This window comes from Pseudophryne corroboree, chromosome 4, assembly GCF_028390025.1.
Source record: "Pseudophryne corroboree isolate aPseCor3 chromosome 4, aPseCor3.hap2, whole genome shotgun sequence".
Lineage (NCBI taxonomy): Eukaryota > Metazoa > Chordata > Amphibia > Anura > Myobatrachidae > Pseudophryne > Pseudophryne corroboree.
Window position 1 is genome coordinate 392,391,301 of NC_086447.1, and position 15,781 is coordinate 392,407,081.

Sequence of the window (15,781 nt, forward strand, 5' to 3'; positions counted from 1 at the left end):
CACCTGTGCACCAGCTAGGTGGTCTGGAAAATGTGAACTGTTGGTAGATCTCGAGGACTGGTTTGGCCAGCTCTGCTCTAGAGTCTAGGGCGATGTAATTCAAAAAAACTTTGGGAACCACTGCTGTAGGTGGTAAAAACATGGTCTGTGGCAGAGGTGAGCATGGGCAAATAGCACAGAGCCATCAGCGGTCAGACAATTATAGAGACTTGAAACAACTTTGGTGGAAGAGAACGCAATGTTGTAAGACTTAAAAATTAATTAGTAAAGGAAATCAGCGCTGAAGCGAGATTTCCTGTAGTGGTGATCATCAGTGAAAGATGATACATATTTGTCTTCATTTGCAAACATTTGTAATACAAAATGGGTCATTCTGAAGAGTTCAGTGGTACTGTGATAGGATGCCACCTTTGCAATAAGACGGTTTGTTAACTTTCATCCCTGCTAGATATTCGCCGGTCAACTGTAAGTGATATTATTAGAAAGTGTAAGCATTTAGGAACTGCAGCAATTCAGCCATGAAGCAAAAGACCACGTAAAATCACAGAGCGAGGTCAATGATTACTAAGGTGCATGGTGAGTAAAAGTCACCAATGCTCTACTGAAGCGCTGATGAGTTCCGAACTTCCACTGGCACAAAAACTGTGCGGTCGGAGCTTAATGGAATGGGTTTCCATGGCCGGCAGATGCATGCAACCCTTACATCACCAAGTCCAATGCCAAGCATCAGATGGAGTTGTGTAAAGTGCACTGATACTGGTCTGTAGAGAGGTGAAGATCTTTTGGTGTTAAAATGCACAAGCGAGACAAGTAATGATTCCATCACTAAAATATCCTTATTTTAATAAAACGCAACTCCATCAATTTTGTTGAAAAATTCACTCATTAAAAAAAAGTTGCTTTAGGGCCCCTGCGGGATTAGGGGCCCTAAAGTTTAAGCTTCAATAGTTTCACCACTAGATTAACAGTAGATCCACCCCATGAGATGGTATTGGTAGGGTGAGGAGGTGTTCTGCATCTTGGCTTGACATTGGCTAGCTGCGGCTTGTTGGACATATCCCTTGACACAAAATCAGTTCACCATTGTTTCCACAAGTAAAACAGTAATCAGCAATATCGCTAGTTAGGGAAATGTATCCTTTAACCCCTTCAGTGGCATGCCTGGAAAATTTCCGGGGCCAGCTTCGCTGTGCAGACTGGCAACCTCAGAAATTTTCCGGGGCGTGCCACTGCTGCCCCACTCTTCTCCTTGTACTCCGTTCGGTGGTGGACTTTTGCAGAATGACGCAATCGTGGCATGATGCGATGGAGTCGTGATGTCATGATGCGATCATGTCATTCTGCAAAAGTCTACCGGCCGAACGGAGTGCAAGAGAAGATGGGGGGAGAGGATTTTAATGCTGGCGGGCTAGTGCTTGCCAGCAAATGCTACCCCTAGGGATGGCCATTGGTGGGTAATCCATTGATGGTCACAATCAATTGATAACATCGATGGTGTAAAACCATCTGGAATTGATCCATCGATGGTTTTACCCATCGATGGTCATCCCTGCATTACTGTAAAATGCGGGCGAACCAGGGGGCATGGCTTAGTGAGTGTCAGGGGGTGGATCTAAGCTCCATGCCCTGACACTTTGAGAATAAAAAAAAACCATTTCGGTAGCACTAAACCATCGATGGCGAGAAACCATCTGGTTATCCCCCATTGATGGCAAAACTATTCAACATCGGTCATAGACCATTGATGATTTTGAATCATCGATGGTCGGTGGCCATACCTAGCCTATCCTATGCAACGAGCATTCCGTAGGCAACAAGCATTCCCAGTGACAATGAGCATGGATCCCGGAGCATAAAACCCCTGGCAAAAAGCATGACGCAATGCGTGAAATCCCTGGCAACGTGCATGAAACCCCTGGCAATGCACAGGTTAAAAAAAAATCTGCCCTGGGAGGTGTGACCAAATTCCAAAAAGTCACCACTGAAGGTGTTAAGTCATAGTGAGAATTAAAACGAGAGGAGACTAATAAGTGTAAAGGATGTTTTAAACATGTTCTTTGATCTTAAATTTCTCTCCTTTATCTTTTTTTTCCACAGCAAAAGCAAACAAGATACAGTATGTGATATGTAAAAAATGCTTTCCCTGAAAGGTACAGTATGTGTGATTTTATTTTTTGCACCAGAAGGCAAATTATGTAATGTCATAATTATGTAATGTCATTCTAGCCACCATGGTGGGATTGTTTCTGTTTTATTTGTTTCATTATGTATTATTAGTGCCAGTGACACTCATGCTTACACCGGGATTCTGGCAGCCTTAATACCGGTGCTGGAATCCCAATAGAACACAGACGCCAGAATACAGAAAACCTAAGTATCCTGACGCCTGAATCCCGACAGGCGGGATACTGAAGTTAAGTATACAGGCGATGTTAGGATTAGTCTGGGGAGGTGGGGACTTTACCAGACATTCGGGGGTTAAGTTTAGGCTGAAGGAATAGCAAGGTTAGGGTTAGGCTGCAAACGGGAGGTTAGGGTTAGTCACCCTAACCTCCTGGGGTGGGGGGTTTGGGTTAGGTTTAGGCAGCAGTGTGTGGTGGGTTAGGTTTAGGCACTTACCAGGGATTAGGGTTAGGATGCTGTCAAATGGGTTAGGGTTATGGGGTTAGGGGGGTGAGTTAGAATATATAACTCACCCCTGTCAGGATCTTCATCATCGGGATGCCGGCGTCGCTATTCTTAACGCCGGCATCCAGTGTACCTGGATATTCTACCCAACCCACTACACCTACAGGGACTAAAGGACATTGGGGCAGGTGTATTAACCTGGAGAAGGCATAAGGAAGTGATAAACCAGTGATAAACGCAAGGTGATACACGCTCCAGCCAATCAGCACCAATATGTAAATTAAGTTAGGAGCTGACTGGCTGGTGCATTTGTCACCTTACATTTATCTCTGGTTTATCAATTCCTTATGCCTTCTCCAGGTTAATACATCTGCCCCATTAAACTTGAAAATTGAATTTATGTTGCAGTTCCCTAAATAAGATAGCCACACTTCAAGAAACGTTTCTCAAACACCGTAATTTTAACCAGGAACATATGGGAGCCTCTTGTGGTGAAGGTTAATTTAGAGTTCAAGTTCATATGCTTTTGTCATTGGAAAAAAAGTGGGCCAAATTTGGGCAAAAAAAATGTTTGGGACATGTACTATTTATAAAGAGCAAGTTAGGAGGTTAGGAATTAATCAGATGGCCTCAGTTCAGTGGCATCAGAAGGGGTGGGTGTCCCACAACCGGGTGTCCCCTTTGGAGGAGGTGACACCAAGATGCCGCCTTCTCCACAGTGACAGGAGCCAGGTGCTACAGTGTAACATTCTCCTGCAGCACCCGGCTCCTGTCATATTGAAGCTGACACTACATACAGGCCAGTCTCCGGGGGCAGCCAGCATCTCCAGGGATGCTGGGTACGCCTACTGGAGTGATGAAATAGGGGACTTCACGCAAAGCCTCGCCCCTCTCTAACTAGGCCATGCCCACTGTCCTGGATTTTCCATGGTACCACGCCCCCTCTTTGATAGGCCACACCCCTTTCTGGTGCACAGAGGATTCTGCATCGGGTGTCACCAGTACCAGTGATGCCCCTGCCTCAGTTATGAATAATTCATCAGTTTACTAGGGGACAGTGTCAGTCTACTGTACGAGAAAAAACAGAAGACTGCTTCTACAGCGCCTCAATTGCAGGAGGCTAATAATCAAATTACCCTGATACATGCGCGGCTGAAAAACACTATGTGGGTGTTTGGTTGGAGAATATAGAAACAGACAAAATCAGCTGCGCAAAGTATCAGGGAAAGGACAGTACAATTTTAGGAGAACCGATGTATGTATATAAATTGATTTATTAATGAAAAAGCATAAAATAGCAGTAAAAGATGACATAAAATTGTTGGATATAAAAAGGCACACCTTGACTAAGTTTATCCGTTTAAACAGACACCAAATTGTGTCGGTTCTCTATATGGAAGTCCACAAAAGGAAATAAAGTCCAGCTGTTTGTTGGAAAGCAATAGATGGTAATAGCCGTAATGTTATTGCTGGAAGTGAATGATCAGTGCAGTAGACATCCCATAATAATAAATTGGGGGAGTGATCCAGTGTTATTTATTGTTCAATTACCTCTCCTTAGTAGGAGAGGTAATTGAACAATAAATAACACTGGATCACTCCCCCAATTTATTATTATGGGATGTCTACTGCACTGATCATTCACTTCCAGCAATAACATTACGGCTATTACCATCTATTGCTTTCCAACAAACAGCTGGACTTTATTTCCTTTTGTGGACTTCCATATAGAGAACCGACACAATTTGGTGTCTGTTTAAACGGATAAACTTAGTCAAGGTGTGCCTTTTTATATCCAACAATTTTATGTCATCTTTTACTGCTATTTTATGCTTTTTCATTAATAAATCAATTTATATACATACATCGGTTCTCCTAAAATTGTACTGTCCTTTCCCTGATACTTTGCGCAGCTGATTTTGTCTGTTTCTTCAGTCTACTGTACGCTGTGGCAAGAAAGCACTCTGCTAATTGTGCTAGCAAAATCTATATTAAACATTTGCAAACTGAAAGAAATAACAGAAAATAGGAAGTAGTGATCGCTGGGGAAACAAGGCTTAGAGCTACTGTATTTAGTGTTTTCTTTGCTATCTATAGAAACGTACCTGTACTAAACTAATGATATTGATTACACTAGCTAGATGCCTAGAATTCTCACATCATGAGCACCTGTTTTCTTTACAAACAAGAGATATTTAACTTTCCTCAGCATCATTTTTGAAATCAAGACCTCAATTTATTTATAATGTAAGTTAAGTATATATAGGGGTCAGTTCAATTTGATGAGCTTTTTGTTTGTATCATGAAACTTGCATACATTGCACAAATGCGCACATCAAAGAAATGCAAGATTCAATTAGAAATGCCAATTCACTGTACTAGCGGCATGGTTGCGAGGCTTTTCTACAACTTATCACCTGGGAGAAGAGCAAGAAAAAGTGGGTAAACCATCCTGGAACTTAAAAAAAGTCTCTATAGCAGAACTATATAGAAAGTGGTTATTGGCCATGAGGAAAGTACTGGAGCTTTATGAAACGTGTCAAATAGCTGATGTTAGCATTTTTTATTAATGATGGAAGAAAGATAGCCAGCAAGTGTTTTTTATCAACTGAAAGTCTTTCCAGCATTCTGGGGTACAGAAAAATGTCTATAAAGTGATTTTTCAGTGTCTTAATACCATTTTCTAAAAAGTTGGAATAAACATTGTTACCTCTCCTCTGCATGTTTAAAAACCCCTCTTCCATCAATACAACACCTCCACATACCTGTCCCATACCATTTATCCCATTATTGAGCTTTTCTCCGGCAGGGTCCACAGGTTAGCCACAGGATAACATTGGGATATGATAAAGCGACAGCGGATTTGCACCAATTGGTCAAAGCTTTTCGGCCTCCCAGCATGCAACGGGCCCGTCCATATATCCCCACCTCCTGGCTCAGGCAAATCAGTATTTTGTTTGGTGTGGCAGGAGCCGGACCATGGTCAGAGGGCTGCTGATTTTTGCAGCCCTAAGCTTTCTTATTTTTTTTTTTATAGTCTTTCTATTTTTTTTGAGTGATCTTTCTAAAAAGTGTCTTATACGTACCTTAGATAGAGTCGCTCTAACAACTCTCCGCTGGGTCGCGACAACGCTTACCCACGAGTACAGTGCTGTTTCGGCGGTCGTCTGTGTCGGATATATTAGCAGGTCCAGCAGACATTACCAGGCTATGGCCGGAGCAAAGGGAGAAGGTAAGGCACCGGTTCCGCTTAAAAGGGGAATACGGACACAGCCGCACTGTTTTGGGAGGAGACTACCAAACAGTCGCTGACGCAGCTGCCACCTCAGGTGCACCAGCGCTAGGCTCCAGGAATTGTATGAGGCTGCGATCCCTAGGGTTGATGTCAGCAGTGAGGAGTCAGACAATCTCCTGGTCGCCCCTCCCCCCGGTTCATGACCAGTTTCCTCCGAGTCTCCCACCATGAACAGTTTCCTGCTTCCGTCTCAGATGCTGTACACAAAGGGGACCCAGTCGCAGCATTGGCGGCTGTGTGACAGGTGCGCCTGTGTTCACTATAGGTTCATGGTGCGGCAGTGTACACTAGTAGCGTCTGGATCCACTCAGCGTTTGCAAATGTATTGATCGGTCCTGGAAGCAAGGTGAGTCTCCCTGTATCCCACTCTACTGAGTACGGGTAATACAGCACTAAGTCTCTATCTACCTTTTTGAGTACGAATAGTTAGATAAGTGCCTATTGCATATGAGTCTGTATAATATTACTGTTTTTTCTTTCGCTATGCGTCTGAATACGGTAGATCTGTTTAAACCTGATTCAGTAATATGTTCTCCTACATACTTGAAATTTAGTTGTAGTTGATGATGTGCTCATATTGCTTATTATACTAATGTATAACATGTGACTGACTGCTAGTGTGATTTCTGACTTTACTATATATTCTGTGTTTTTCTATTCTGATCCTCAACGCTGGTGCATGGGTAGGGTTGGATTGTAGATCACTTTAAAAAGCTTAAAGTGATTACAGTCAAAAATTGTGGAAGTTTTGATTATTTATCATGTCAAAGAGCGGCAAAGGTGGGGAAGATACACTCACAGCAACACCAGCACTCATATCATAAATGAAAAAAAGAACAATAAACTGCTTAAACAGCGCCTCAAGAATAGATTACTAATCGGTAAATTTCCTTGATAGATGCGCAGCAGTAAAACACTATGTGAGTGTTTAATCAAAGAACAAATTGGAACAAGAGAACAGCTGCGCAATATACCGGGGAAAAAGGTATGAGAGCCGATGTATATAAAATAGATTTATTAACCATAGAAACAATAAAACAATTAATAAACAAACAAATTATGATGATCCATAAAACATTAAAAATGCATTAATAAAAAGCACACCTTGAATCAATATATCACGCTCAATGGAGCGACAGCTGTTTTAATTCTCTGAATAAATGTCCACACATATCATAGGGAGCTCAGCTGGTATATTTGCTATAGAGCAATAAGCAACGGGCAGTCCCAAAAGTATAATGGAATTGTAGGCACAAAGCTGGATGGTGAAAGTAAGTTGATACCTCTCCTGTGGGCTGGTCCAGAGCCGAGCATCCTCGGCTATTTGTCCTGCGATGCCCACTAATGCGAAAGCCGCGAGGGAGAGGGAGCCGTCAATTCACTCGAAGGTTGAAGCCGTGTATTGATGTGGACGGCTGGCGGGGAAAAGCACACCCGCAACGGCTCATACGAATACTGCAGCTTGCTTCCAAATGTGGATACCTGTGCAAGGTGTGCTGGAGGAGTATGGTCTCAAGGCACCTGTGTTTAAATGTCCCAAAACAGTTAAGACTGAGTTTCTAGGGTCAGATCAGCTGACAGAAATCATGGAAGAGGCTTGGGCTATGCCCAATAAGAAGTTTAGAATTCCTAAGAAATTGAATTCCAATTATCCTCTTCCAGCTGGGGATTGTTTAAAAAGAGAGGTGGCACCTAAAGTAGATATGCATGTGATTTGATTAGTGCGAAAATCTACATTACCTTTTCCTTCAACATCATTAAATTATGTCACAGATAGGAGAGTGGATGTTTTTTTTTTAAAAACATTTTTTCCCTGTCTGGGGCCAGCCATGGCTTCAGCTTGGATGGCAAAGGCTGTGGCCACCTGGGCTGATGCATTGGAGGGGGAATTTTCAATAGCATCTAGAAAGCAAAAATCCCATATAGCACATATAAAACAGACTGCAATATTCTTGGAAGACGCAGCATTGAATATGAGTGCTATTGCCTCCAGGACATCAGCTTCAACAATAGCAAAAAAAAAAAGACGGTTTTGGAATCTTTGCCTTTTTCTGGAGATATTTTTTTGGGTAAAGAATTGACAGATATTTTGGAGTCAGAAGCAGACTCCAAGAAGGTAAAGTTTCCTATCATATACAATTTCAAACCTAAAGTTCCGACTTTTCGGCCCTTTCGGTCTCAAGGTAAAGCTAAAGGAAAAAGTGATGACAGGCAGTCCCAATACAACAAGTCTGGTAAGACTAAAAAGCATTGGGCTACCAGAGGATCGGTTGGTAAAACAGAAAATAAGCCATCAGCCTGATGGTGCGGGCCTCCACCTGGGTGCAGGAAGCATTATCTTTAGGTTATGCTTTTGCATTCTAGAAGCACCCTCCTCAAAAGTTTTTTTGTACCAGCCCATCTCGGTTAGAGACGAAGGCCAGGGCTTTGCAAGAGGCAGCTCAGAAATTGCTTCAGTCAGGAGTAGTCACTCCAGTTCCAACTGCACAATGAGGATGGGGTTGTTACTCCAAGCTGTTTCTAGTTCAGAAACCAAATGGGTCATTTCCGGACATCTGCGAGACTCTAGTAGACAAGTTGGGGTTGCCAGAGATAGATCTCATGGCGTCCAGTCAGAACAACAAAGTGCTCACATACGGGTCAAGAACAAAAGGATCCCAAAGTGATCTTTGTGGATGCCCTGTCGGTGAGATGGGACTTTCATCTGGCTTATGTGTTTCCTCCAATCACCCGATTACCCAGGGTGGTGAGAAAGATAAAGCAAGAAAAGGGTGCCGTGAAACGAATAGCTCCAGTTTGGCCCAGAAGGCATTGGTACACAGATCTGCAGAGAATGTCGATGGATGCTCCACTCCTGCTCCCTCAACGTCCAGATCTACTGATGCAGGGTCCTTGTTATAACAAGCATCTGGATCGACTGTCTTTGATGGCATGGCTCTTGAAACCTCTATCCTGAAGTAAAGAGGATTCTCACAACAGGTAATTGAAACAATGCTCAGTGCAAGGAAACCTTCCTCAGCTCGTATTTATCACCGAACATGGCAAACCTATATTCATTGGTGAAGTGAAAGGAAAATGGACCCTAAGTCTTTCAGAGTTTCCAGGGTCCTTCAGGCAGGAATGGATAAAGGTTTGAAGGTGGCTTCCTTGAGATTGCAAGTGTCAGCATTGACTATATGGTTCCAAAAGAAAATTGCCAACTTACAGGATGTGCATACTTTTTTCCAGGGAATGCTGCGCATTCAACCTCCTTTTGTTCCGCCTACAGTGCCTTGGGACTTAAATTTAGTCCTAAAGGCCCTTCAAGTTGCCCCATTTGAACCACTTTATAAAGTGGTTCTTAAATGGTTGACAGCTAAAGTTCTCTTTCTACTGGCCATGGCATCAGCTAGAAGAGTGTCCGATTTAGGGGCATTGTCATGTCGTTCCCCATGTCTGATTTTTTATCCAGATAAAGCAGGTCTCAGAACTAGATCTGGGTATCTTCCCAAGATGCTGTTTAAATTCCACCTTAATGAAGAAATTGTAGTCCCGGCTTTCCAGGTACCGGGCCTTTCTGTGGGAGATGCATCACTGGACGTGGTCCGTGCCTTAAGGATCTACGTGGATCATAACAGTGCCATCAGAAGGACAGATTCTCTCTTCATTCTCTACGGATTTCACAAGAGAGGATGGCCTGCTGATAAGCAGACACTGGCAAGGTGGCTTTGGATGACGATTTCAGAAGCATATTCTCAAGTTGGACAATATAAGAAAAGAACACTCTGCGCTATTTAAGAACCTTCCAGACTCCAAATATAGTGAATTCACATGTATACATAAAAACACCTGGCTAATGTCTCTGCTCACTCTACTCGTAAGGTAGGTCCATCATGGGCAGCACAATGTGGTGCTTCAGCAGAACAGATATGTAAGTCAGTCACATGGTTTTCCATTAACACATTCATTAGACATTATGCCATGGATACCTTTGCCTCTCATGACAGTAAATTCGGGTGAAGGATTCTCGTGTCCAATCAGGAGCGTCCCCATTACTAAATTGCTTTGGGAAATCCCAATGTAATCCTGAGCACACCCTGTGGACCCTGCCGGAGACATATACGTTATGGTAAGAACTTACCGTTGATAACGGTAATTCTCTTAAGTCCACAGGTTCCACAGGGATCCCACCCTGACGCCCCTGATTTGAGGATCCTTTTACTCACTAACCTCTTCCTTCTTTTTCGGAAGGGTGTGCATGTGTGTTTTTCTCGCCTTTTTAGGGCTATCTATGATGCTCCTGCCTTGAGCTTTGGGAATGCAACTGATTTGCCTGAGCCAGAAGGCGGGGATATAAGGACGGGCCGGTTGCACGCTTGTAGGCCGAAAAGCTTTTACTGATTGGTGCAAATCCGCTGTCGCTTCATCATTTCCCAATGATATCCTGTGGAACCTGTGGACTTAGGAGAAATACCGTTATCAACCGTAAGTTCTTACCATGACGTTTATTTTAGAGAAATTCACCTGAATTCTAACATGCATGCTAATTAAATCCCTTCCAAGTGAATGATTATTCATCAGGTCTGGTGTGCCAGAGGTTCCGCACTGTGTCCCAATATCTTTACCTTAAAATATTTTATATAGGAAGAAAATAAGTCATTCACTTGTCACTTATGCACTGCTGCTATAATTGTGTTGGCATGTTGATGACACTGTTAAGTCATACATCCCAACTGTCCTGCTGTCGGTGGGACAAATCTGCTTTGCTGGGACTGTCACGCCATCCCAGCCCCAGTGTCCCACAGGCGGAAAAGGAGGGAGTACTGTCACCACTAATGAACAGAGCATCGATTCACAGTGCATGAAGCATCTGGTGACAGCTTAGCATCTCACAAAGTACTGGGTAAGCCACCACAGGGATGCAAAATGGGTGCAGCAAGGTCATGACACTTTCCAGAGAGCCTGTAAAGGGGTTACAGGCGCACGCATGTCTTCACTGTCGTAAACTAAATGAGAGAGCAAGGACAGATAAAAGATCCAGAAGAGGTGAGGGATGAGCATACCTTATCTATGGAAATGCACTATTCTGTAATGATACTGGATAAAAAATAGTACTCACTGCATTAATCACATTACTATTCCTACAATGTTCAGACACGGAGTAAATTCAAGGTCATATAGGCTTATGGTAAAGCTACCAGAGATTTGCTTATTCCATTGTTATATGAAGTCAAGTATATTGCCATTGCAGCACATCCCTATATTATATGTTCCACAGCACCTAAGCAAAGTAATTAACTGCCTAGTCGTAGCAATTATTTACTATCCTACATGCTATTCTTGTAGTACTGTTGATTACTATGAAGTCCAAGGGGTATGTTTACTAAAGTGTGAGTTTTTAGATGTGGAGATGTTGCCCACAGCAACCAATTGGATTCTAGCTATTATCTTCTAAAAGGAGCCAGTAGAAAATGATAAGTAGAATCTGATTGGTTAAAACCCACACTTAAGTAAATATACCCCAAGGGGTCTCCTAGATTAGAGTGATACCTTCCAATCATCATAGAAGCAACAGTTAATTTTAAGTAATGGATCTATCTGCCAGTAAGGTGAATGAGGGCATGCCATAACAGTATTTTTGATAACCCGGTCCCCTCACACCAAGTAGCTAGTGGCGTGATGACAAATGTAACATCATAACACATTTCTTCCACAAAGTTGATTACATCAATTATGTCATTAAGTCACACTTACCTCATTTCACACCTTGCCTTCTCATCTCCTGAAAGCAAGTTATTATAATAAAAAAGAAAATCAGTGCCTAGTATAATAGCTCAACTGATTGAGTAAATGTAAATGTTTCTGCTTTAAAAAACAGTTAACAAAAGCAGATAATTTAATTAAAGAATTACAGTAAATGGCACAGAAACATATCACTATTCCAATAGCTTCATTACGCACTATTTGATTATTAGGGATGCAGTCAATTTACCTACAATCAAAATCCCGACCGCCAAAATACTGACAACCATTGACCAATGGTCAAAATACAGAGAAGGTCAAAATCCCGCTATGGTCAAAATCCCGACATTAAAAAATGTCGACACTGTCAAAATACCGACATTAAAATTTCGACAGTCAAAAAATCTACATGAGTTTTTCCTGATTTTTTTCATTGAAACCGACTTGTTGATACTTTAGCATCCCAGTGGATGTGGAGGGGGTATATAATAATGTGCCGAGTGCAGTGGGACCCCGTGCCCGAAGCATGGCGAGCGCAGCGGTACACTTATACAGTGTCCATGTTGACCTATGTCAACATACACGCCAATGTTTTTTACGTTTTAAATGATGGTATTTTGACCGTGTCGACATTGTTAATGTTGGTATTTTGACAATGGGTCAATTGTCGATATTTTGACCATCAGGCTTTTGATTATACTGATCCCGATTGTTTTACCATGTACTGTATGTTATGTATGGCTTTGTTGAGATAAAATAAATTATGGTATGTTAGCTCTAATTTGTTTTCCTGGTCACAACTTTCTAAAGTAAAATTATAGCAAAGCTCCACATTTTGGTGTAATTGGAGGAGTTATACAAGACAAAATCATGTTTAACATAATTCCATGCCAAATCATAAAAATCACAGAATGTTTAATGTGCAGATCATACATATTTATTATGAATTTACATGTTAATTGAAAACACAACTGAATGTCTTGCAGGATGAAGATACAAGGGAAAAGGAAATGTCTTCTGGCTCATTGTACATTGCTATCCTCTTTTTCTCTCCTTATCCATGGGAATATGAAGCTTTACTATAAATTACTCTTGATTGTAACATAAAATGTTAAAGCATTCTAGCTATATGTTAATTTCCAAATACAGTATATATACTTATGCATATGTATGAATAGATAGACTTCTGAAATGACAATGTTGTATTGAATTATATTTATGGCACACAGCTTGAGCAAATAATAAGGATATGAAATGCAATTGGGCATTAAAGGGGACATAACAGAATAAATAATGGCCTGAATAGATTAAGGATTGCCAGTCCAGATATTCAGAATACTGCATTGCTTTACTATTAATTATAATATATGTCACATGTCTAATTGCTACTATGCAAGCAGCTTAATAGTGTGGGTCAAGTTAGGTCAAGAGCCAGATAAGATATGCTTACCGTCAGTGTTATACTCATAATACCCCTTGCTTACCACACATGCAATGTAGATGGGCTGACACAGCTGAAGATAAGAGCAACATACAGCACCACTAAGAAGTGACTAAAACTGACCATGTATTTTAAGGGTTGGGTATGTGTGACCGGGGGTCAGGAGACCGCCAGTCACCATACTGATGGCCGGATCCGGTGGCAGGATGCCGGTGTGGGGGCAAGCGCAACAAGCGCCTTGCTGCGCTCGCCACAGGTTCTATTCCCACTCTATGGGTGTCGTGGACACCCACAGTGGGAATATTCCCTGCTAGTCGGCACACCGACTGTCGGGATTGTCATCGGGGAGGTATTGTGACCGACGGTCTCCTGACCACCGGTCACATAACTACATCCCTATACTGGATATGCTAACAAAGCCAGCATTTTTACACATGAAGAATATGGTTAAATACTCTATTAATTGATAACATCCATACCTGAGTAGAAATCACTGCTTTAAATATATTTGCTGTCCGTCATTTCCCTGATGTCTCCATTTGTCATTCTCTACCTGTATGAATGAGCAAAATGAGCAAAATCATGTGCAAACAGAGGAGTATGGATTTTTTTGCCAATGAGCTCTCGCTAACATTGTGAGTAGTAGGCATTAGCAACATCAATGGAAAAAGACTCTAGGGGGTTTATTTCTGAAGTGTGGGGTTGTAAAACCCAGTGATTCTGATCCTGTTTATGCTCAATATTTAAAAGGGACTTGCTGTTAAAAGCATTTACAAGGCTTTACAACCTGAAGCTTTATTAATTCTTAATGGTGCAAATAAGCATGCATTGCATTTTCAATCATAAAATATTTGTGTTTAATATGTTATTCTCAACATTTATCTACATAGCACTAGCATACTCCAAAATGGTCTCCACTTGGGAAAAGCAAACACTATTATACTGTAACAATGCTGTGTAAATCAAGTTAAGCTGAGTACACACTAGATGATGTGTGTACTCAGCGATATCGGTGGCGATGGGACCCGGTGGGTGTCCCGGCATGGGCTAGTGTATACACACTGGCAAAGTCATCCACCGGACCTGCATTCAAATTATTGTCTAGTGCATAGCCGGCATTACTATTACTGCAGTAAGTAATATAGTGTAAATTAAAAAGATACATGGAGATATGTTTTTTGCTACTGTATTAAAAGGGACAATAATATTAAGTACAAAACATGCCTAATTTTGTATTTAATATTATTGGGCTTTCATATACAGCAGCTGAAACGTTTGAAGATGCAGCGTATTTGAAAAGCACCATTTTGTAAATTTACCCCTAAATATTCCTTCTAAACCATTATCTGTGATCCATATAAATGTACAATTTATTAAAAAAGCTTTTGTTGCATCTCTTGTTACCAATACAATATGTTGCAATCCTAAAATGTGCACAGCCATTCTACATAATTTAGTTAATTTGCTACATCTCCATGTTATAAAGAACCCTGTAATAATATCACATAGGACTGGATCCAGGCCTACTAGCACCCTGAGCGAAAATTTTTGAAGCCCTCCCAAATGTGTGCATGTGTTTCTGCAAAGTGGGCGTGGCCTTGCTACTTTATATTATATTATCAAACAAGGGCCCTCATTCCGAGTTGATCGGTCGCAAGGCGAATTTAGCAGAGTTACACACGCTAAGCCGCCGCCTACTGGGAGTGAATCTTAGCTTCTTAAAATTGCGACCGATGTATTCGCAATATTGCGATTACTAACTACTTAGCAGTTTCAGAGTAGCTCCAGACTTACTCTGCCTGTGCGATCAGTTCAGTGCTTGTCGTTCCTGGTTGACGTCACAAACACACCCAGCGTTCGCCCAGGCACTCCCACCGTTTCCCCGGCCACTCCTGCGTTTTTTCCGGAAACGGTAGCGTTTTCAGCCACACGCCCCTGAAACGCCGTGTTTCCGCCCAGTAACACCCATTTCCTGTCAATCACATTACGATCGCCGGAGCGAAGAAAAAGCCGTGAGTAAAAATACTATCTTCATAGTAAAGTTACTTGGCGCAGTCGCAGTGCGAACATTGCGCATGCGTACTAAGCGGATTTTCACTGCGATGCGATGAAAAATACCGAGCGAACAACTCGGAATGAGGGCCAATAAATAGATATTATCACCCACCTCTACACACACACACACACACACACTCAGGGGCGGATCCAGGAAAAAATGACAGGGCGGGGCACCTTTTGAACGCCTTCGGTGTGCGCTCCCATGCAGGCGCGCATGGCCTCACAACAAGGGCATGACCTAGCAACAAGGATCATGGCCTCAAAAAGAATGTCATATTCGTAAGACGGGAAGAGGGTGACACTTTGGAGAGGCAGAGGGTGACAGGAGAGAGAGGGTGATGGGTTTATAGTGACGCAGGGGAGAGTAAGAGGGTGAGGCAGTGGGTGGAGACATAGTGGGTGACGGAGAGGCAGTGGGTGACAGAGAGAGGTTGACAGTGAGAGGCAGTGTGGGTAACACCAAGAAAAGGGTGACAAGGAAAAAGTGGGTGATGCCCAAGGAGGTGGCAGTGGGTAACAAGGAGAGGGGGACAGTGAGAGGCAGTGTGTACCTAAGGTCTCTGTAGGAGTAGGAGGGAGTAGTGAGACATTTGTAGTGAGATTTACAGAGACATGAAGGGAAAGTATCGCTGGGGAAA

At 42.3% G+C, this 15,781-nt stretch overlaps 1 protein-coding gene across 2 annotated transcripts in view; it reads left to right on the top strand.

Moving 5' to 3' along the window:
* The window catches only part of MLIP (muscular LMNA interacting protein), a 407,542-nt gene extending 393,027 nt beyond the window's left edge, over nt 1-14,515 (top strand). For both annotated transcript variants that reach the window (XM_063916721.1, XM_063916720.1), the window contains 2 exons: nt 2,098-2,150; nt 12,631-14,515. In XM_063916721.1, coding sequence (XP_063772791.1) covers nt 2,098-2,124 — 27 coding nt within the window. In that variant the 3' untranslated portion in view covers nt 2,125-2,150; nt 12,631-14,515. The remainder of the gene's footprint in view (nt 1-2,097; nt 2,151-12,630) is intronic.
* Nucleotides 14,516-15,781: the final 1,266 nt, after the last annotated feature.